The sequence below is a fragment of the Copadichromis virginalis genome, linkage group LG19 (assembly GCF_057382275.1).
Source record: "Copadichromis virginalis isolate Kocher_CV1m ecotype Utaka linkage group LG19, C_Virginalis_male_GT1.1, whole genome shotgun sequence".
NCBI lineage: Eukaryota > Metazoa > Chordata > Actinopteri > Cichliformes > Cichlidae > Copadichromis > Copadichromis virginalis.
In genome coordinates this window covers 30352169-30377330 of record NC_140636.1, presented here as the reverse complement: position 1 = coordinate 30377330, position 25162 = coordinate 30352169, and the positions used below count along the sequence as shown (strand labels likewise).

The 25162-nt window shown below is 40.0% G+C and overlaps 1 protein-coding gene across 2 annotated transcripts in view; it reads left to right on the top strand.

Moving 5' to 3' along the window:
* begain (brain-enriched guanylate kinase-associated) overlaps nt 1-25162 on the top strand; it is a 60356-nt gene that overhangs the window by 11415 nt on the left and 23779 nt on the right. Inside the window, exons 2-4 of one of the 2 annotated variants that reach the window (XM_085442443.1) lie at nt 15507-15743; nt 17717-17878; nt 22131-22197. In XM_085442443.1, coding sequence (XP_085298569.1) covers nt 15673-15743; nt 17717-17878; nt 22131-22197 — 300 coding nt within the window. In that variant the 5' untranslated portion in view covers nt 15507-15672. The remainder of the gene's footprint in view (nt 1-15506; nt 15744-17716; nt 17879-22130; nt 22198-25162) is intronic. The other variant, XM_085442442.1, reaches the window with a different exon arrangement.

Genomic DNA, 25162 nt, shown 5'->3' with positions numbered 1-25162 from the left:
TTAACCGAAGCAAACATTAACAGAAACTGTAGCAGCACAGCGAGGCTTCACTTAGGCACAGTGATGTCTTCAGTTAAAAGCTGCTAGTGTGCTAACATTCCCACGGTGCCAAAATGCAGATGTTTTTCAGAAATAATGTTGACCTTGTTTACAACTTGGTGCATTAGCATTCTGTTGTATATTTTAGTAAGTAACTGCAGGAAGCTCAACATTAGTGAAGAGGAAGATGGCTGCACTTGCTGACATGACATATTTTCACATATACAGTATGACTGTTGCTAAGTTGCTTAAAGTCCTATGTTAAGTTAAAATGAAATATTCCGAGGAATGCTAGAAATAGAATACACAAGGAGTTATAAAGTTTGACGGGTAGGAAGGAGCTTCTGTGATGTTCTTTGGTGGGTTTTTGCTAGCACAAGATGGAAAGGGTTTGAAGGTCTGACCAATACTGATCGTGCATCGAGTACAAAACTTGGACGGCATTGGGCTTGTGATCCACGCTACCACATATCTACATATTCTCCAAATACCCTATTCTTCTCCATCTAGATAAGCTTTGTCACTCTTAGAATATTTTTACGAGGTCTGTTTGCCTATAATTTGGTAAAAGACGCTTCACTCAGTCCTTGGGGCTTCTGCAGACACAGAATCATTACAGACTTGCAAGAAACTCAACTCTTAATTACCTTTGAGATATGAGGCCTAGTGGCAGGAGGCCTGCTTAAGACAGAAATATCTCTTGCAAGCGAGTTTGTGAAAGAGTAGTAGTAATGATAATAGTGGTGATCACTAAGCCCAGCAGGATTACAGCACAGTCGGCAACCCTAATAGACAATATATTTACTAATGAAATAGAAAATAGAACCATAAGTGGTCTCCTAATTAATGACATCAGTGATCATCTACCTGTTTTTATAGTGTATAACAGCAATTACAGGAAGGTTAAACAGCAAAACACAATAAAATACAAACGAGTGAGAACAGAAGAGTCAATAAACGCATTCAAAAGTGATTTACTCAAGCAAGAATGGGAGATGCTGTATAAGGAAAAAAATATTGATAAAGCTTATGAGATTTTTTTTAGGAAAATTTAAACTGTTATATAATAGTCATTGCCCAGTAAAGAAATATAGTAAAAAACAAAAATATGCAGAGTGCCCATGGATTACAAAAGGATTGCAAAATGCATGTAAGAAGAAAAATACCTTATACAGAGAATTTATAATGAACAGAAGCACAGAAGCTGAAAATAAATACAAGAAATATAAAAATAAATTAACGAGTATTTTAAGGTCATGTAAAAAGGAATACTATGAAAAATTACTGATTATGAATAAAAATAATATTAAAGGGATCTGGAAAACATTAAATACCATCATCAAAAAGGGCTCGGGGCAGGCAGACTATCCTTCGTATTTCGCAAATAATGATAGAAATATTACTAATATGAGAGATGTGGTAAATGAGTTCAATAAATTCTTTGTAAGTGTTGGGCCAGACTTGGCTGAAACAATTCCTGATATAACAGATTCTGTAGAGAAAGAAACTAGACTCATTGACCGCAATCCTCATTCAATGTTCTTAACGGTGGTGGAAGAAATGGAAATCATTGATATTGTTGGGAAATCACAAACAAAAAACTCTACAGACTCTGACGACATTGATATGGAAATCGTTAAGAGAGTGATAGAGGGCATTTCCAAACCCTTAACACACATTTGCAATTTGTCCTTACAAACTGGTGCATTCCCAAAACAAATGAAAACAGCTAAAGTAACACCACTGTTTAAAAATGGTGACAGACACCAATTCACAAATTATAGGCCTGTCTCTCTACTTTCTCAATTTTCAAAAATACTGGAAAAAGTCTTTAGTAATAGACTTGACAAATTTATAGATAAACACAAAATAATAACGGATAGTCAGTATGGTTTCAGATCAAATAGATCAACATCATTGGCATTAATGGAACTGATCGAAAATATCACCAACAATATAGATAAAAGACAATGTATAGTTAGTGTATTCATTGACCTAAAAAAAGCTTTTGACACAATTAATCATGACATATTACTTGATAAACTGGAGTACTACGGCATTAGAGGAGTGGTGTTAGAATGGGTAAAGAGTTATTTGAGAGACAGGCAGCAATTTGTGAAAATTGGGGAATATCAATCAGAGTGTATGGACATTGTTTGTGGAGTTCCGCAGGGGTCAGTATTGGGACCAAAGCTGTTTATCCTCTATATCAATGATATATGCAGAACATCAGATATACTACAGTTTATTCTATTTGCAGATGATACAAATATTTTTTGTGCTGGAGAGAACTTACAGCAGCTTTTGGAAATTGTCACACAAGAAATGATTAAACTGAAAACATGGTTTGATAGAAATAAGCTATCATTAAATTTGGAAAAAACTACATTTATGTTATTCGGAAATTGTAAAAAAGATGCAGGAGCAAAATTATTAGTAAACAATGTTGAAATAGAGCAAGTTTCGGATACAAAATTTCTGGGTGTGATAATAGATAACAAAATCTGCTGGAAACCTCACATAAAGCATATACAAGCCAAACTGTCAAGAAGCATCTCCGTACTAAGTAAAGTTAAATATTTTTTGCCTTCCAAATCACTCCGGGTACTTTATTGTTCACTTATATTGCCATATTTGGAATACTGTGTGGAAATTTGGGGAAACACATATAAAACTGCACTTCAACCAATATGTAAAATTAAAAAAAAAGCAATCAGGATGATTAATAAAGCAGGATTTAGAGACCATACTAACATCATGTTTTTGAAATTAAAAATACTGAAGTTTATGGATCTTATAAAATATAAAACTGCAAAAATTATGTACAAGGCCAGATACAATATGTTACCAGGAAATATACAGAGGATGTTCTATGACAGAGAAGGAGACTATGAATTGAGGGGGAAATTGAATCTAAGGATTCTTAAAGCACGGTCAAAGGTTAAAACCTTTTGTGTCACTATTTATGGGGTAAAACTGTGGAATAGTTTTACTATAGATCTACAGCAATGCTCAGGAATTGGTAAGTTCATGAAAATACTTCGAAAACTGATTTTGGAAGAATATGATACCGATAAAGATGATCACCCATTGTATGTATAAAAATACCAAATTATATCAATCACGGTAGCCAAGTTTATATAGGTTCTCCTCGTGTATCGTGTGGAGTATGTGATGATGGGAATTAGGTGAATTATGTGGGATCAATAAGATGTTGAGCAGGGGTAGGAATTAATAAGTATGTTCATACTTCTTCCTACTCCTTTTCAGACCAAACATTGTTACATTATGTCAGACGATTTTGTTTTATTTCATTATATATTTTTTGTTTATCTGAACACATACGTGTGTGTGTGTGTGTATATCTACATATATATTCGTATCTGTAAATGAAAATATATGTAGTGTGTATATATTGTTTTTTGTTTTATATGTCTGAAACAAATAAAGATACAATACAATATTTGTAAAACATTTTTTATTTGTTACTTAACGCCTTAAAGCCTAAAAGAACTTGACTTTCTGTTGCACTAAAATACACAGTAAAGGGCTTCAATGTATTAATTGCAGCTCACCTGAGGAGAACAATGATGTTCATAATTTTGTGGGATTTGCTCTAATCCTGGTTGAGATGTTATAGTCTTCATTTAACTATTACATTTGACTAATTAACTTCTACAGTTTAAACATTTACAAAAAACAGAAAAACCAAAAACTATTAATTCCCAAGTAGTAAAGAAAACACGAATATTACAGTATATATTAGAGCTTTAAAATGCTTCTTATTATACTTCTTGTCCTCTGCCAGGCTGGGAGCACAGGTATGTCACGACTGGGTTGTCATGGCAACCTCAGCAAAGACTGAACTCCTCTTTCACATAATTTTAACAATGGAGATCAATTGAATCGGTCTATATGCGAAACACACAAACATAGCATATGGATTGTATTAATCTTCTTCTTATTATACTACTCTCTTTCTCGCTATCTCCCCCCCTCTCTCCTCCTGACTCTTGTTGCTTGCTTTAAGGGTTATGAAGGGGTGAAGAGCACAATGAGCTATTGGCCTACAGCAATGTGTAGTTGTAGAGCTTTGTATTGTATATTTATTGCAGGAAACACAGAAACAGAGACAGAGGGGAGACTTTGTAGATACATACAGATAAAACAATATAAATCATTGAATGTTCATAAACTAGATTCATGTCACCACTATTTTTTGTCCTATTTTTCCTATTGTTTTTTTTTCTGTCAGACAGTTACTGAAAAAAAAACATTTTAAAGAGCTCTCACAATTCTGCTGGAGGCTTGAAAGGAAATTAAATTTAGAAGTGCTCGAGTTGTTTTTCCCGATGAGAGTAAACATCATTGGAATTATAGGTGACTTGAACTTCATTTGACCTGATGGATCTGGATGCTATTACTTTGTCCGGGTTGCTGCCCAGAAGCTTTTGTAGCAAATAGGTTTTTTGTTGGTCTTGCTATATTCTTTGGTCAAGGTCTATATTAATGTCTTATTAATCTTGAGCAGACATTGAAAATCTTTTCATCCTTTGCCCAGAAGAAAAACCTCACACATCTTGAAAGTATTCTTTTAAGTGCAGTGTGTTATACTGTGCCTACCTCTGTGTTACTGCAAGTGCCTCTGCTCTACCTTTTGCACATTGTCCAGGCTTCAAATCCTCTCTGTTGTATGTAAATCTATTCTCATTTTCAGTCTTCACAGATTAAACCAGGAGAAAAGTAGCACTCAGATGAATTCATGAAAGCTGGTGAATAGAGGAGGAATTTTGATTTAAAGCCTCTCTAGGGCATGCAGCCTTTCCAGAAAACTTCTCCCTTAGACTATATTTTTAGCTTTGATATTAATTGCTGAGCTTTTATAGAACTGTTGAGAAGCACAAAAATTATGAAACTGGTGGTCACTATGAGAAAGACTTGGATCTGTTCAAAACATGACTGGAAAAAAACAGGCACAACAATACCTGAAAGTTGGGGTTGAAACAATTGCTGTGAATTTAATTGGAAATGAGATTTTTTGATTTGATCTTCTATGTATTATTATAGGGTCTCCACCTGCCTTGAGATGACTGCTGTTGTCATTTGATGATATATAAATAAAATTTGAAATAAAAAATGACAGAGTTAAATCTTCCTTCGACTTTGCGCTGTTTGGCTAGTTGTACCATTTAACTCCAGTAAGAAATAATATCAAACTGCAACAGTAAAAAATGCTGTTAGTTTAAAAAAATGAATAAATAATCCACCACAGTAGATTTCTAAACCACAGTTTAGAAAACTGTTTGCTTTGATAACTTTAGCATGATGACCATTTTCTGCTTTTCTGCAGCATTGTGTTCAGCACGTCACCTGTCTTTTACTCATATCTGTTAATCTCCAAACAGGGAAGGAAACGTCTTGTTCCATTTATTGAGATTATCAATTTGAGAGTTAGTGAATATGTGAAAATGATCTTCTCTGTGTGTTTTCCAGCCTTGTTGACTCCAGGTTCTAACTGCTAATGCAGTGACTGATGATCAGATTAGGGTTGGTCTTTCCACACAGGAGTGAGGGCGGTCCTCTCTATCAGCCAATCACAGCTGCTCCATCATTTGCAAAGGGTACAAACCATGCAAATAACATTCATGCTCAAAATTTCTATATGCCAAAATTCTAACAAAATATCACAGTCACCAGCCTGATGCAAATGAAATAAGATGCTGCAGAAATCAACTTTGACACTCAGTAGGAATATTTATAGGGTTTTTTTGTAAGGCTCCTAAAAAAAAGTCTGACAGCTCTGAATCATTTTAATTTATATTTTATTTAGTTAGAAGTCGTTTCCATATTGAAATAGCTGCAGTATAATGCAATGGCATTCCATCAGGGCAAGTAAGGGGAGCAGTGCTTGCCTGGAGAACTGAAACTGAAAGTGATTTCATCTCAAACAGTATTCTATCATAAAGATCCTCTCATGCCTGCTTACATCCATCCTTTACATCATTGCTGTTTTTAGGCCGCAGTCAATTATTGTCTCTGGAAGCAGGATTAACCCCCACTTTACAACAGTATCGTTGAAATCGAGCTGGAGTGTATTGTTAATATTTTTTAATAAGTTCTTTAGTACATCAGCCTTGATGATAATGGAGAGTGGATGTCATTTTCTGCCATGTCCAGTTTATTAAAACAGGCAATGTGAACAGGTGCAGACTCCAACAAAGTAACATCTCAAATGACCAAACAATGTTTAAACAATGTTGCTAAGAGATCATTTTTATTTTTCATTCATCTTTTTATTGTCTATGCACATGTTGACAGGTAAATATGTCACACGGTGCACAAGCTTTTTATTTCAGCTGTGATTTTATTTATACAATATTATTTAATATCTAATATTGTTTTGTAAATTAAGGTATAATTATATATATATATATATATATATATATATATATATATATATATATATATATATATATATATATATATATATATACATATATATATATAAATTTGTCAGCCACCTCCTGTACATGGATGACATCAAGCTGTATGCCAAGAGTGAACGAGACATCGATTCACTGATCCACACTACCAGGCTATACAGCAATGACATTGGAATGTCATTCGGACTGGAGAAGTGTAGTCGGATGGTAACAAAGAGAGGGAAGGTAGTCAGAACTGAAGGGATTGAACTACCAGAAGGCAACATTGCAGACATAGAGGACAGTTACAAGTACTTGGGGATCCTGCAGGCGAATGGGAACCATGAAGAGGCCGCTAGAAAAGCTGCAACCACCAAGTACCTGCAGAGGGTCAGGCAAGTCCTGAGGAGTCAGCTGAATGGTAAGAACAAGATCCGGGCCATCAACGCGTACGCCCTGCCCGTGATCAGGTACCCTGCTGGGGTAATAGGCTGGCCAAACGAGGAGATAGAAGCCACTGACATAAAGACAAGAAAACTCCTTACCATGCATGGAGGGTTTCACCCCAAGTCCAGCACCCTGAGGCTGTACGCTAAGCGGAAGGAAGGGGGCCGGGGACTAGTGAGTGTCAGCACCACAGTCCAGGATGAGACAACGAACATCCAAGAATACATTGGGAAGATGGCCCCAACTGACCGAGTGCTCAGTGAATACCTCAGGCAGCAGAAACCCAAGAAAGAGGAGGGAGACGAGGAACCATCATGGAAGGACAGGCCCCTGCACGGTATGTACCACCGGCAGATAGAGGAGGTGGCTGATACCCAGAAATCCTACCAGTGGCTGGACAAAGCTGGACTAAAAGACAGCACAGAGGCTCTAATCATGGCAGCACAAGAACAAGCTCTGAGCACAAGATCCACAGAGTCTGGGGTCTATCACACCAGGCAAGACCCCAGGTGCAGGCTGTGTAAAGATGCCCGAGAGACAATCCATAGCACATAACAGCAGGGTGCAAGATGCTAGCAGGCAAGGCATACATGGAACGCCATAACCAAGTGGCCGGCATAGTGTACAGGAACATCTGTGCCGAGTATAACCTGGAAGTCCCGAGGTCAAAATGGGAGATGCCCCCAAGGGTGGTGGAGAATGACCGAGCTAAGATCCTGTGGGACTTCCAGATACAGACGGACAAAATGGTGGTGGCTAACCAACCGGACATAGTGGTGGTAGACAAACAGAAGCAGACGGCCGTAGTGATCGATGTTGCGGTTCCGAATGACAGCAATATCAGGAAGAAGGAACACGAGAAGCTGGAGAAATACCAAGGGCTCAGAGAAGAGCTCGAGAGGATGTGGAGGGTGAAGGTAACGGTGGTCCCCGTGGTAATCGGAGCACTAGGTGCGGTGACTCCCAAGCTAGGCGAGTGGCTCCAGCAGATCCCGGGAACAACATCGGAGATCTAGAAGAGCGCAGTCCTGGGAACAGCTAAGATACTGCGCAGGACCCTCAAGCTCCCAGGCCTCTGGTAGAGGACCCGAGCTTGAAGGATAAACCGCCCGCAGGGGCGTGCTGGGTGTTTTTTATATATATATATATATATATATATATATATATATATAATTAAGGTATAAACCTGTTTTTCTAAACTCGGTTAACAGCTGTTTTTTCAGGAATGGGGTCCTCACTCCTCACATTTTTTTAGAATATGTCATATTACTTTAAATGAAAGAGATTACAAAGTATTTAAAATGATCCCAACTTAAATATCTACAGCAGTAGTTTTAATCCCTTCAACACTGATGGGGAACATTTTTCTGCAGAATAAGTACTCTTAAGTACCCTATTCATCATTGTCAGCTAATAGTAAATATACTGATGATGTACAAATAATGACATTAAACAGTTCTTCAGGAAGGAGTGCAGAAAGATGCACGAGACTGTATCTGTGTTTTATTATGGCCCAATTTAACCATTATCGTCTCTACTCACCTTTCTGTGAAAGTCACTACATGCCACTCGTGGTGACACAAGACAAAGCCGAAAAATAATCCCTCTCAAAATTCTGTTGTCATAGGAGTGAAAGTCAGTTTCTAATTTTACTGTTGTTAGACTATATCAAGATATTAAACTGAAAGTCAGAAAGGAGATATATTTTTATCACCACCCTAACCCTAACCCACTCAATCTTTTTCTTACCATAACCTTCAGTGAAGACACTCCCCAGCTTACATAGTTTTTTATCAATCATCTTGGGGTCAAATAGCAAAAAGAAAAAATTAGAGAAGCAATTTAATATCACCATAAACTTATATGAGCTGCAGGAGATCCCAGTGCAACTCAAGCTATACTGTCTCTTTAACCTTATAATATCAAATTTTGCTGTCTGTAAACTGACCCTAACCTGCTGCTTAGCTTTGCTCAGGTTAGAGCAGTCATGCTTTCCTGTGTGCAAGGTGGTGGTTAAGTTAATAAAAAGTTATATTGCACAATAGCAAAGTAAATGTAGATTGGATTATGAGGAGTGTAGTTTGGCAGGAGCAAATTAAAAGTGGGGTTGTAAATAACTCTTTGTACATCACCTTGAAATCTCTCTGATGCGTGATGATCCTACACTGAGGCAAAATGATTTTTATGCCACTTAGTTTAAAGACACTGATTGGTTCAGTGAGTTGGTATTGACATATTTATTGGGAAACTGAGAAAATGAAAGCACTAATCATGTGACGATAATTGAACGATCATTCATGTAATCTTAACCACAAATGCACTAAAGAACAGTTTCCCACACCAGCACTGAACTACACAACACATACAAACACACCAGTTATGTGGGAATGAATGTCTCCAGTTACTCATGCTGTGGCCCCCTGATGTGATCAGATCAGGGATAATGTGAAATCTCCCTTCAAATAGTCAGAATCGAAAGCTTGCTTCCTCTGAAGCTCGTTAGGTGTACATTCACAAACGTTGACTCCCGCAAATAAAACTTTATTGGTATGACTGATATACCATTTAAAGGGCCAAGGACCTGTAAAGGAGCTTGAGAAAATTTGATGAGTCATAACACAGCAAGGGAACCTATTTGTTATCAGTTAATTTATCCTCAGGAGCTTGTACTGTAGAAAAAAGGTATTAGCTCTGCAGCCTTGAACTATGCTTGACATTACTTCCAACTGCAATATCAGGTGTTTGTACTTTTAACAGGTCCTAGATTATACTGCAGTCAAAAGTGCAATTAATTAGTGTGCTCCCATCAACATTTCTGTATAATTTAGTTCACCTCTTAGATTTTAGTTGCCTAAATGAAACTGTAACTGGAAGCTTTTATCAAAGTTGTTACCCACTTAAGGTTAAGTCCCTTTTGATATGTAGATAGAAATTAAGAGGCGACAAACAGTATGTGGATTACTCCTCCGTTGCAGTTCTTGTCTTCAGGCAGCAAATTATCTTGACTAGTCATCATCAACATTGCTCCGGTGGCTTAATCCACAGAGCTGTTTTTCTGGCCGCTGGTAGTGGAGCATGCACAAGAGACTGCCATATTTCTGGAGTCTTGCATCAGAGGAAATGCACAACTCGCGCTTGTCGAGTTAAGCCTCAACCGATGTGGTACGTAATACCAGTGGGAAAAAATACTTGAAGAAAGGTTTCTAATTATCAACACTTCATCTTCTGTTTGGTCTGTTTGAATCTAATACCTCTGGGCGGAGCAGTTGTTGGTTAGACGTTTTTTTATTTTTTACAGCTTGTGTTTTATTGTTGGAACCATCCTACCAGAATTATTAACCATATATTTATGTAAGGCATTTTTAAGCAAAAAAGGCAATATTAATAAAATTTTTATCCATAAGAATGTGGTGCAGTTGTAACCACTGGAAAAAATAGCAGCACAGTTAACAGCATACACCATTTATCTAACAGTGGCCTGTGGAGCACAGACATGGAACCTCTTGGGGAGAGCTGTTGCGTCATGTGGCAATGGATCCCTTGGGGGCTCATGTGCATCCAGCAAAAGCTGGGATAAATTGCCGTCTCAGTAATTTGAGGCCATTCCTGACCAGTTTTGTGTTGCATTTTCCATAAAACTGAACGGGGGAATCTCCAGTGCAATGGGAGCATCCTTGATTTGCAACAGTATTTCTAAGAAGTATTTGAGGATTCCAAATTTTTGAATCATTACATAGTAATGCCATGATCAGTGGCATTCAAGTCACCCTGGTTTTAATGTTTAGGATGATCGATTTATGTAATAACATAATAGGGAAAGCTTTTTAATAGATGAATCTGCCATTTCAGTAAATTCTTATCCATACATTATGTACTATACAATCATTCTTCAAATATGATGTCCCCAAGCATGACTAGCAAATTAATGAAGAAAAATATAGACAGTCTTTATTTTTTTTAACCAGTATGTGATAATAAACAATTATTTCTGCAGCTGCTAATAAAGCAGTGACATTTTTTCTGATTCTAGAAAGCAGTGACAAAAAACTCTGTTATTAGGAGGACTTCATTAAAAGGTTTAATATAGCTAAGCTGTTTGCCTGGTATCATCATTGAGCAACAAAATTAACAACAAAGACCCATTTCAAGCTATAAAATGAAGGGTTAGATTTAACATTAGACTTCAGGAGAGATGGCACTGTGACCATGAAAGTTTAATGCCTTTATTTGCTCCCTGTGAATAGTATATGTGGCAGGCAGTAGCTCTACCTCACTCAACTCCTGTGGCTCATTACAAGTAAATCAACCCGCAAGCATTATTAGGCCTCTCTGTTGTGAATCCAAGATGGATGCTGGCTGGTTGTGACCTTTTACTGGTTTTGCATTAGGTTGTTTTTCTGGATTAAACTGCTAGCCGAGCCATTCTCATTAAGGAGAAAAAGTAGAGAGTCAGAGTAGGTGGAAGATGTCTGCCTGAAGTAGGTTATAGTCTGCAGCATTACAACAACCATTTGTTGTACTCCCTGTAGTGTGCATTGTCTGATGATTGTGACAAGTTGCAGCAGTCTGGGAAAGTATTTCAGGTAAACAGGGTTTACTTGTGTTTCCATCCACACTATAGAGCTCACTTAATACTTATGTGGCAAGGCTGGAAAAATGTAGACTGTGTTTGATTTACATATCAGTGCTTTTTGGAGTTGTGAAAGTGTGAAAACAGCAGTAAGCCTATGACAAGGTGCTCTGAGGACTTAGATTTGTTTCTTCATGTGGATAGTGTTTACCTTACCAAACAACACCAGAGGCACCAAGATCTGCAGCTTATCCCCATGGGGGACGTGATACGATACAGCAAGGGTACAGTACCTTGTACACACTTCAGGGAGGAGCATGTGTAGGTGCATTTGTGTATGTCAGGACAGATTCTACACAGCCGCACTTACTTACAAATTCAGCAACTATTTCTGTCTTCTGTCTCTCTCCCTCTGTGCGTTGCAGATAAGAAAATGGCTCTAGCAGCCGTATTAACAGTGTTTCCAGAAACCGCCATTGTTTCCTGAGCCATTACTAAACAGGGATTAAAATTAATAGCTTAAGTCATGGTACCATTAGAATTGGTGACAAAACATTCAATCCAGTTTGTCGTAAGAGTGCTACCTTACCATTCTGTGTGTACTGAAATAAGTTGTGCTGGTGTCATTATTTTTGTCTTTATTCATGAATGGCTCTTAAGTATGGGACATTTTTGGTTTAAAAGGGAAATATATAGACTCACTGTGAGGTTGGCACTCTGGTTACAAATGGTGATATTAATTATATAAATTATTATAATTATAGAGAGACACGTATGTGAGAATGCTGTTTGTAGATTACAGCTCAGCATTCAATACCATCGTTCCCTCGAAGCTGGACAGGAAACTGCAGGATCTAGGACTGAGCAGCTCCCTCTGCAGCTGGATCCTTAACTTCCTGTCTGACAGACGCCAAGTGGTCAGACTGGGCAGCATCACCTCATCCCCCATCACACTGAACACTGGTGCTCCACAGGGGTGTGTACTGAGCCCTCTCCTGTACTCACTCTACACCTACGACTGCACGGCCACTAACAACTCCAACATCATTGTGAAGTTTGCGGACGACACTACAGTGGTGGGTCTTATCACCAATGGTGATGAGAGGGCTTACAGGGAGGAGGTCAGCGCCCTGACCCACTGGTGTCAAGACAACCATCTCACCCTCAACGTCGCAAAGACAAAGGAGTTGATAGTGGACTTCCGGAGGTGCAGAGAAGTACACACCCCCATCACCATCAATGGCGCTGCTGTGGAGAGAGTGAGCAGCTTCCGGTTCCTTGGTGTACATCTGGCTGAGGATCTTACGTGGTCAGTACACACAAACAAAACAGTGAAGAAGGCGCAGCAGCGCCTCTTCTTTCTCAGGAGACTGAAAAGATTCGGCATGAGCCCCCGCATCCTCAGGACCTTCTATCACTGTGCCATTGAGAGCATCCTCACTGGATGCATCACCACCTGGTATGGCAACAGCACCGCCTACAACTGCAAAGCTCTCCAGCGAGTAGTGCGGTGCTCTGAACGGATAATTGGAGGTGAGCTTCCCTCCCTCCAAGACATCTACAGGAAGCGCTGCCTGAGGAAAGCGGGGAGGATCATCAAGGACTCCAGTCACCCCAGCCATAAACTGTTCAGACTGCTTCCATCAGGAAGGAGGTTCTGCAGCATCCGGTCCCGTACCAGCAGACTGAGAGACAGCTTCTTCCACCAGGCCATCAGACTGCTGAACACTTCATAGACACCTCAGCTTCACTACTGGAACTTCAACACTATGCACTCCACACTGTATATAAATGCCACTTGTTTTGCACATATTCAACTCTGTATATTTTATATATTTTATTATTATTATTATTATTATTATTATTTATTTTTTTTATTTTTTTTATTTTTTTTTACTATTTAATTTGTAAAATGTGTACACACACACACACACACACACACACACACACACACACACACACACACACACACACACACACGTAGGAAAATATTTAGTATACACATCCAGAAATGCATACACTATTATATATTGTACATATATTTATTAGTTTCAGGTTGGCCATTCTTGTATTTTGCTCGTTTGTGTTGTTGTGTTTGCACATCTCTGTTGCTTGTGGGGCTCGCACACAAGAATTTCACTCGCATGTACTGTACCAGTGTGCCTGCACATGTGATGTGACAATAAAAGTGATTTGATTTGATTTGATTATGGTAGGGCATCGTTAAGGGGCTATAAGGCATTCAAACATAACAAAGGGCTCGAAAACAAGAGAAGAATCAAGGTTGTGTCTACACGTGAAAGACAACAAAGAACCCATTTCAAATTATATCTTAAAGCACTTTGTTCACAGCAGTCTGTTGCATAATGTGTTCCAAATTTCTTCAGTTGAATCTAGATTAAGATCACCAGAACACCAATTTGATAGTAATTTAATTGTATTTTTGCACTCACAAAGTGCTTCAAAGGCCTATTAGCTGAAATATTGCCATATCTCAGTATGATGTGCACGGGGTCCTTAACTGGGTGCATAAAAGAAGTGCCAGGCCTAAAAAACTATCTGCCCTGATCAGACAAGGACCTGAGAAATGCATCTGGCCCTGCAGCTGATCCTCGTACTGTTCGTTGAATTCAGAAATTTATTTTAAAAAGCCATTATTAAAAAAGGAAAACAGCGAGGAAAGGCCGAGTTATGCAAAATTACTCAAGAACTGGACGGAAAATCAGTCAATCCAAATTATTGTCTGAATGTTTGGAGGAGTTGGCATTTCAGCCAGTGGTTTTTGCCACTCTGCACACGTTTCAGTAAATTCCTGCACCCATTTCCCTAGCAAAATATAAAGAAATGATGCGTGGCTCAAGACTTTTGCACAGTACTGTGTGATAGGTAAGAAAAGCTACAGTTAAATGCCAGTTTGTTTGTTTATTAAATTCATTTTAGAATTTAAAAATGGCTTGTAGGTCACTGCAGGTGTTATGGGAAAAAAGAGACGTCAGCATCATAATGTTACTGTGCATTGCATAGTAATGGGATTTGTGTTAAATCTGATTATATTTTAGGCTCCCAGTTATTTCTACTACATTGTTTCTTTTTCAAACATTTCTTTTGTAAAATCACAAGAATAAATGTAATAAAAAATGAAGAAATTTAAAGATGTGGACTAAGTGATGTGTTGAATCTTGAAAAGTAAGCAGGGTTGCTGTTGCTGAACAGAGCACCGAAAGATATGCATAACTAAATAATCGACTTTAGAAAATAGGCTGTAGTTTACTTTTAATGGAGCTTCCTTTAGTAGCAGCATTTTTATATTTTGTTATTGTGTATGTGCAGCTGGAGTAATATCAGCAGGTCTCACCAAACACAGCTGCATAAAGAGAGATATGCTCACACCTTGAAAGGTTTATTTTGACATTTCATGCTTGCCAGTGGCAGGTTATTAAGTTCTTACAGCGCAGCAGACTCGAGTTCAAGCCCCAGCAACGCAGAGCGATGATGAGCGATGGAAGTAGAAACACACACGCATTCATCATAACCCTGATTTATTGGGGAATAACCTTTTGCGTTCAGCTAGTCAATAACTTAGCGTCTCTTTGTATTGACTGCATTTAATTGTTGACAACAAGAGCGAGAAGGAAGCAAAGGACGAACATGCAGCTAAAATGATGTAATTCAGTGTTGCAGTTTTCTTTAACTAGTGTTGGTTTTAGTATTATTTTTAGAAATTCACATGATGCATATATGTTTTTTGGCTTGTGAAATGATAGCATACATCACAAAGAGCTTTGTGCGCTGATTGTGTAATGAAAGTTAAACTGGAGGTGCAATAAATCACACTTCTCAATATTTTTCAAGTTTCCTTGCTATCGAACTTATCTCATTGATCCGTCAGCTCTGCTCTCTCTCTCGTACCAAACAAGCTCATTTTCTGAACACGCATAAAATCTCTGTTTCTCTCTGGAGTTAACGCAACTAAATGTGCTGCTAAATCTGTGGGACTTCAAAGCTGTTTTTCTCTGCTCTTTTGCCAGGGTCATCACAGATAGCCAACTGCTATCTGCCTCCCCAGGCAAGACTTAAAGCTTTGACTGTCGGTTTGCGGTTATAGTTCAAACTTGGCTTCAGCATTCAGACGACCAGGAGCAGCAGAAGCAGCACCAACTACACACACATGAGAGCCGGAGCACAGAGAAAAATATGAAAAAGATATATATTGGCAAAACTGCTCTCAAAACCCAGAGAAACGGTTGCAAACATCAAAAAAGGAGGTAAGACGAGTCAGTCAGCAGAGTTATTCAGAATTTAAACATCGACCGCATCATTGATGAATCCATTTCATTCATTTTAACTGGTGGAAATGGATTCTCATTGGGAGGTTATAACCATTAAAAAGCCATTAAAAACATAGCGTTGTATCTATTCATTGCCATCGCTCATCATCACATTCCTTCATGTGTTGGCTGACATTTAAATCTAGTTTAATGGCGCTCTGCTTTGGACCAAAAACAGAGGACACCAGCAAAAGGTTTGGGGCTCCTTGCCATGTATTTTTTTAACAACATTACTTGAAGCTGGTGTAAAGAGTGTGTTGCAAAATCACTTAGGAGGGCAAACCTGCATCGGGATATTGAACAGATAAAATAAACTATCCAGCAATCGTCTCTGTTTCTCTCTTTGTAAACAAGCAAGAAGTGCTGTGTTTAGCTGCTGGAGGTGCAGGCGAACTGTTTGACCGTTCCTCTAGTGTTTATAAGCTAAAAGCATTCTGGCTCTGATTCCATACTTGAAGGGTAGCATCACATTTTGTATAATACACTTGTTCACGTCCCTACACAGAGTAAGCCTGCAGACACCGTGTCCGAGGATTAAAACTGCGAGGGGGGGGGGGACTAGAGCAGTTTTACGTCTCTATTCACTTTCGTCTACCACAGCATCAACAAAAGTGAGTGCTGACATGGTATTCAAACCACACTGTCCCAGGTGAAAGTCGTGTATTTTGCCAAATGTGTCTACAGAAATTAAAGAGAAGTGTGATTGGCCTTTCCATCATGGGCTCAATATCATGAAGACAAAGTACCCAGGAGGTCTTAGACCAGTTCCTTTAAAATGTGCTGAAAGATTTTAAACTGGCTTTAAACATGTTACTAACTCCAGCTCAAAATGCAATTCTCAGACCTTTGCTGACCTCGGTTTAGCATATGATCAAGACTGGAAAAGAAAAAAAACTTTCACAGTACTTAGCATGAGGTCCCATGCATATAAGATTACCTCTTATGACTTTATAAAGGCTTAATTAATGCAGATTCTCAACTGAGGACACAGACGTGAAGGCTAGCCTATTGCACCACCCCTTTACATGGCATAGCCTCTAAGTTACTATGGACACTCCAACTTTAGTGTCAGATTAGCTTGAGGCTTAGAACTGAGGTGAACTTGGAAGATGCTGTCATTGCGCCTGCTGGATGGTTAGGCCGAGCCATCAAACTTCTCCATGAGCCAAGTATCCATCAGTTTGGCACAATGCTAAATCCCCCAGAGCGCACATGGCTCCTGCTCCCAATCTTTATAGCCTTCCACTACCATATCCATTCCCACAGTCAGTCCTGTCGGTGTGTTTTCATTGTTAATGCGCAAAACTGCATCAAACACACAACCAAAGTATTTCTTCCTGCCTGGTGTTGTTGACAGGGATGGTGTTGAAACAGTGCTCTTTTGGCCTCTCATTCTCTCTCATGCCATCTTTCTTTTAAAGCATTCTCGTACACAAAGTTGTGTTTCATTCTGTATTTTCGCCCCTTCTTCTATGAATCACCAGTGGTCCACGTCCAGGGGCAAAAATCTTTTTCTATTCTTTCACACATTTGATGGTGAAGGGGGTGGAGGGTGTAATAAAAATTCACCATTACACCGATGGGAGCTCCTTTCCCAGTTCTACTCCTTTTTTGTGAATGGGAAATGATTAGTAGTCCTCCATCCATCTACTCCTCCCCATCGGCCTCCCTGCTATCCCCTGCCTGGGACCTCTCTGACCCCAAACTGAATTACACTCCAGCTACACTTCACCCTTTTCCCTCCCTCTCACACTAACACATAATGCCTTTTCAGCTTGTCTCTGTTTTCTCTAGCATTCTGTGCTTGGCTTGTTGAATCTGACAAACTGACAGAAATAAAAGTGCACCACTATTGTGCGACTTTATCTTCTTCTTTCCTTTTCTCTAAACGCTCTCTGCTATCTGTTCAGCTCATTTCACGACCACAAGGATGACCTACGTAAGCGCCTGTCGTACACTACCCACAAACTAGAGATGGTGGAAACTGAGTTTGACTCCACTCGGCAGTACCTCGAGACAGAGCTGCGCCGGGCCCAGGAGGAACTGGAGAAATTTACAGAGAAGCTGCGCAGGTGTGTGTGCTCGCGTGCATGGCTTTATGAGATGGCTGCCTTTTTATTTATGCATTTTGTGGCACAACTTTCATTTCCTGGTTTTAGCTTAAGAAGGGCAATTTTTGGGACGTAGGAAGCAAGTTTTATTGAGAAAATGAATACGGTTTAGATAAATCATATTGAGTCTACATATTTACAGTTTTCACTTTTATACATTTCTGTTGCTTTTTAATTCTTTGACAGTCAATTATCTGGGTCTTTTCCAGTATTTTAAAAGACTTCTCGCAGGTGGTTTGAACACCACCCCGTCATCCTCTTCTGCTTTTTACTTAGGTGGTGGTGGCAACAGGCTAAGCAGGGTATTCAGAACATCTCACAGAAGTCTGAATGAAATGGCCAAATAGCTTTGAACTGATAGGAAAGCAAGGGTAACTCAAATAACCACTAGTAACAACCAAGAATGTTAAAGACTGAAGCAGATTGGCTACAGCAGCATAAGACCACACTACTCAAGGCGCCATTCCTATCAGGCAACAACAGGAAACTGAGACTGCAATTCACCCTGCTCACCAAAACTGGACAACAGAAGACTGGAAAAGTGTTGCGTAGTCTGATGAGTCTTGAGTACTGCAACATTCAAAGAGTGGGTTTAGAATTTGGCATTAACAGCATAAACACATCGATCCATCCTACTTTGTGTCAACAGTTCATGCTGATGGTGGGGTAATGGTGTCTGGAATATTTTCCTGGCACACTTTGGGCCCCCGCAGTATTCTCATAACCATTATTTAAACACCACAGCTTTATTACCACCACTTTATGACCACAGTGTATCCATCTTCTGATGACTGCTTCCAGCAGGATAATATACAATTTCACAAAGCTCAGATTATCTCAAATTGGTTTCTTGAACATGACAGTGAGTTCATTGCATCTAAATGACTTGCACAGTCACCTAGATGCAATGAACAGTCCGATAGAGTACCTTTGGGATGCTGTGGAATGGGAGTTCTTCAGCAGGTATGGGAGAACCTGGAAAACCTCCAAACAAATACCCTAACAACACAAATAGGGACTTTACTCCAGGATTATCCAGTCCCTTACCATTTTGCTAAGACTGAACTCAGCCACCATAAAGAGGGAAAGCATCTTGACTTGCTTTATGATTGCATTCTTTTGGTTGTTACCAAGTGCTCATGACCATAGGTGAAGGTAAGCTCTCTCTTAACTACAGCAATCCAGTACAATGCCCACAGTGCTGTTGATGTTGCAGCAATCTGCCAGTACATCCTTACTTGGAACAGCTCCAGTGGATGCCAGAGGCACATAAATGAAGCCAGAAGAACTACATCATCAAAAATCAAGGATGCAACTCTGAGTTTCCCAAAATAGACACCGTCCTATTCACAGTGTTGGGAAGGTTACTTTTAAAATATATTCCACTACAGATTACAGAATACATGCCCCAAAATGTATTTTGTAACATATTCCGTTACGTTACTCAATAAGAGTAACGTATTCTGAATACTTTGGATTACTTAATATATTATCATGCTTTTTACAACTGCATAAATGTACTATTGCTGTGTGATTTATTACTATTACTGAAGGTTACTCGCCATACCAATACCTACTAAATTTTTAAATCTTAATATAAAATGAGTAATAGTAGGGTGGACATTATGTAAGGCTGCACTTTTTGCAGTGATTTCATATAGAAAACTATTCCACGCGTATATAAAACAGGTTCGCGGCTCCGAACTGTAGTAAAGGGACCTCTGGCTAATACGTCGGGTTTGTGTCGGGCTCATACCCGAAAACTAGCTTTACATCGTTGTCTGGGTCAACTTTGCTAGCGTGAGACAGAGAGAGGCGTTGAAAGGCTGCTCCAATGGAACTTATTGTTTCAGAGGAAAACACGAACACAGTGTACAGTCGAGTCTTAATATAAACATATTTTGTATTTTAAATACGTAACGCTGGTACTTCTATTCCGTTACTCCCCAGCACTGCCTATCCATCATTATAGTAATTAAGTCCATATTGGATGAGTCCAAACTTTTATGACATGACTTCATGACATAGACACAGACTTTATTTAATGCCACACTGGGGAAATCCACTTGTTACAGCAGCACAAGGGACAGGAAGAAAAATGTGAAGTAGAGCTATATTAGAAAACAATAAAAATAGAAAAAATACATTAGAAAATTTGTGTACAAACGCCAGTATTGATTCAGAATGAGCCTGTTCTAAAGCATCTGATATAAGGCTATTGTATTTAATGGAAAGTAAACTAAAAACTAAAACTTGATATTTTAATTAAATAACTAATTAAAAATTTCAATAAGACTTTTGAAAAAAACTAACGATTTTGTGAACTGGGAAAATTAACTCAAATTAAATAAAAAATGCAGAGGAAAGAAAAACCTTAGTTTTAGTGTTTGTTAGTTTAATAAACATTTTATTGCAGTGTACCTGATGAAGTGTTGATGGACATGTTTACTGAAGATTCTTCAGTTCAGTAAACATGAACCTATAAAAGTGAGTAAAATGCAGCTGAAATATAAAAAAATCAAAGGTTTACTTATTCAAATAGTGAATATTAATCATTAAAGTAAAGTAAATGTGTCATGATCTGAGGAGTTGGCATATCATATGTGTGTCGGGATTCAAGGAATGTGGAAACCCAAGTGCAGATATGCATAGGCAAATACAAGTTAAGTAAAGACGAGCCATTTATTTAGGAAACAGGAAGAGAATTAAGTAAACAGAACGATAATATACACATGAATTGACTGAATTCAATGGAATTGACACATGAGGAAGGGGGCACAGCGTGTGTCAGACACTTAGCTCAAGAAATACAAGACAAGGAACCAACTACATACTGGGAACAGAGATAGTACTAAGACAGACTGGACACGAAAGAAAACTAATTAAACCAAAAAAACAAGTGCTAAAAAGGCAAATAACTAAACTAGGAAGCACTGGGGAGAAATCATGTCCACATGGAGAGATCAAAATAGACCAGAAAACATAGTCCCAGGGACAGGCCTGTCCACTGGGGACCAACAGATGCAACAGTTCATGGGGGCCAGCTCCCCCACAACGCAAGCTCCAGGGCAGATGTCAACGTAGTCAAGTCATTTCTGGGAACCAGTCGCAGAGCCAGAGCTCTGGCAGCCAGCCATTGGGGAGCCCGTAGGCGACACTGACGACCCCTCCAGTGACTTAGGTGGTACTTTGATTAACTTAAATGTCTTGATAAACTGTGCCTAGGTGGCCTGAAGTCCTTCAACACTCCTGATACAATGCATGCCAGTCATATTTCGCAAGTTGCACAATTTTACTTCATAACAAAGCTCAGTTTGTTCATGCACCTTTAATATGAGTAACAGTGCTCAGTGTTCCCTTATTATGGCAGGTTTTACTACAGTTATTTATTCACTATGGTGTGAGCCACTCTCTGTCAGCTCTACTCACTCATTCCCATTTATGCTCCCTCTTTAGCTTGTCAAATCTCTTCCAGACCTTTGTTTTATGATCTGTCTTTGCCTCTGATCTCTACTGCCCACAGTCTCCAAATCTGTCTGCTTAATGGAGCCATAAATGCTAGTTTATCAACACTCTCTTTGGCCTGAGAGCTAATGGGAAAATGTAATACAGAGCTGAGAGGTGACAGGATAAAATAAGAGGAATAAGTTAACAAATATAAAATCAGGGGCATGTTACATTAAGCATTAAGCTAATGCAATGGTCTACTTAAGAGCAAAACCGATAATAAATACTAATATTATCAGTAAGGGAAAATAACAAAATGATAAAAACTACAGAAAATGAAGAAACAGAATTTAAAAGGGAGGAAAAAACTTATGTGGTATTTAACTATAAAGTCATAGTCATGCTTCCTTATTCTTTTCATATAATATTTATGGATGTAAAAGTTTTTTGTGCCCACTTTTTATGTGTTAGATTCCCCTGGTGTTGCACTTAAACATATCATCAGCCCTTTTTGTGGCATTTTAGTTCAGCAGATTTATAACCACAGTGATCCTTAAGTCTAAGTAAGAACTTAAGATATCCTGCAAATCCCATCTGAGACTTTCTGTCAGCGCTGATGTTGTAAATGCTTTATTCCTCTAAATTTATGTGCTGATCACCGCTGCTTGTTTTGGTTTACGAACAGTAAAACACCCTTTACTCGTCATATTGTGCAGTTTGCATTTTTAAGTGCGTTAACTTCTCCGTTCGTTTTTTTTTTTTGCAGGATCCAGAGTAGCTATGCAGCTCTTCAGAGGATCAACCAGGATTTGGAGGACAAGATGCACAGGGCGGTAAGAATCCCCTGCTGAAGTTTTTGCAAGTCTTTTTTAATTTTTTTTAAAACCTTGCGTAACTGTATCTTTCATTGACACTGAAGCATCCAGTTACATAAGGTTACATATAGTACAAGCGCCACTAAAATCTTATTTGTTTTGTAAATCATGGTGGAAGGTATTCTTTATTGTGTTGGAAAACATCACAGTGTTCTTGATGTTTTCCATATGGACATTAAAACTATGTCATTTCACAGTCTGTACAGTTATGAAAAGTTATTTGGTAAGCCGAACACGTCAAATTAATTTTACATCATGGGCTACATACAGGGAGTGCAGAATTATTAGGCAAATGAGTATTTTGTCCACATCATCCTCTTCATGCATGTTGTCTTACTCCAAGCTGTATAGGCTCGAAAGCCTACTACCAATTAAGCATATTAGGTGATGTGCATCTCTGTAATGAGAAGGGGTGTGGTCTAATGACATCAACACCCTATATCAGGTGTGCATAATTATTAGGCAACGTCCTTTCCTTTGGCAAAATGGGTCAAAAGAAGGACTTGACAGGCTCAGAAAAGTCAAAAATAGTGAGATATCTTGCAGAGGGATGCAGCAGTCTCAAAATTGCAAAGCTTCTGAAGCGTGATCATCGAGCAATCAAGCGTTTCATTCAAAATAGTCAACAGGGTCGCAAGAAGCGTGTGGAAAAACCAAGGCGCAAAATAACTGCCCATGAACTGAGAAAAGTCAAGCGTGCAGCTGCCAAGATGCCACTTGCCACCAGTTTGGCCATATTTCAGAGCTGCAACATCACTGGAGTGCCCAAAAGCACAAGGTGTGCAATACTCAGAGACATGGCCAAGGTAAGAAAGGCTGAAAGACGACCACCACTGAACAAGACACACAAGCTGAAACGTCAAGACTGGGCCAAGAAATATCTCAAGACTGATTTTTCTAAGGTTTTATGGACTGATGAAATGAGAGTGAGTCTTGATGGGCCAGATGGATGGGCCCGTGGCTGGATTGGTAAAGGGCAGAGAGCTCCAGTCCGACTCAGACGCCAGCAAGGTGGAGGTGGAGTACTGGTTTGGGCTGGTATCATCAAAGATGAGCTTGTGGGGCCTTTTCGGGTTGAGGATGGAGTCAAGCTCAACTCCCAGTCCTACTGCCAGTTTCTGGAAGACACCTTCTTCAAGCAGTGGTACAGGAAGAAGTCTGCATCCTTCAAGAAAAACATGATTTTCATGCAGGACAATGCTCCATCACACGCGTCCAAGTACTCCACAGCGTGGCTGGCAAGAGAGGGTATAAAAGAAGAAAAACTAATGACATGGCCACCTTGTTCACCTGATCTGAACCCCATTGAGAACCTGTGGTCCATCATCAAATGTGAGATTTACAAGGAGGGAAAACAGTACACCTCTCTGAACAGTGTCTGGGAGGCTGTGGTTGCTGTGGTTTAATTTTAAAAGGGGCAGTTTATCCTTCAAGCTCGGGTCCTCTACCAGAGACCTGGGAGCTTGAGGGTCCTGCGCAGTATCTTAGCTGTTCCCAGGACTGCGCTCTTCTGGACAGAGATCTCCGATGTTGTTCCCGGGATCTGGAGCCACTCGCCTAGCTTGGGAGTCACCGCACCTAGTGCTCCGATTACCACGGGGACCACCGTTACCTTCACCCTCCACATCCTCTCGAGCTCTTCTCTGAGCCCTTGGTATTTCTCCAGCTTCTCGTGTTCCTTCTTCCTGATATTGCTGTCATTCGGAACCGCTACATCGATCACTACGGCCGTCTTCTTCTGTTTGTCTACCACCACTATGTCCGGTTGGTTAGCCACCACCATTTTGTCCGTCTGTACCTGGAAGTCCCACAGGATCTTAGCTCGGTCATTCTCTACCACCCTTGGGGGCATCTCCCATTTTGACCTCGGGACTTCCAGGTTATACTCGGCACAGATGTTCCTGTACACTATGCTGGCCACTTGGTTATGGCGTTCCATGTATGCCTTGCCTGCTAGCATGTGCTGGATTGTCTCTGGGGCATCTTTACACAGCCTGCACCTGGGGTCTTGCCTGGTGTGATAGACCCCAGCCTCTATGGATCTTGTACTCAGAGCTTGTTCTTGTGCTGCCATGATTAGTGCCTCTCTGCTGTCTTTCAGTCCAGCTTTGTCCAGCCACTGGTAGGATTTCTGGATATCAGCCACCTCCTCTATCTGCTGGTGGTACATACCGTGCAGGGGCCTGTCCTTCCATGATGGTTCCTCGTCTCCCTCCTCTTTCTTGGGTTTCTGCTGCCTGAGGTATTCACTGAGCACTCGGTCAGTTGGGGCCATCTTCCCAATGTATTCTTGGATGTTCGTTGTCTCATCCTGGACTGTGGTGCTGACACTCACCAGTCCCCGGCCCCCTTCCTTCCGCTTAGCGTACAGCCTCAGGGTGCTGGACTTGGGGTGAAACCCTCCATGCATGGTAAGGAGCTTTCTTGTCTTTATGTCAGTGGCTTCTATCTCCTCGTTTGGCCAACTTATTATACCAGCTGGGTACCTGATCACGGTAATCAATCCAGGCACAGGTTGGTCAGCCTGGTCTTGCAGTCTCGGCTGACTGTTCTTTCTACCAGTAGCTGGTGTTTTGCGCCTCTGGTATTCTTGCCAATCCCTTTCAGTGCCCTGTTCATGTATTGACCCATGTGCCTGTTCATCTTAGCCGATATGATGCCTGACAGGAGCTTCCATGTAGTACTGAGGCGGTAGTTGTATGGGACCGGTCCCTTCTTGGGGTCCTGGGGTTCTTGGGGTCTTCAGCCAGTAGGCGTGAACCATGTCGGGGCCTGGTGCTGTCCAACTCTTCATACTGGAGACCCTTGCTTGGATGTCTGCCACCGTGATGGTTACTGGACCCTGTTCAGGGAGGTTGCTATGGTCTGGTCCTCTGCTCCAAAGGCCTGTAGTCTAACCACTATGCTATCCAGCTGCTATATA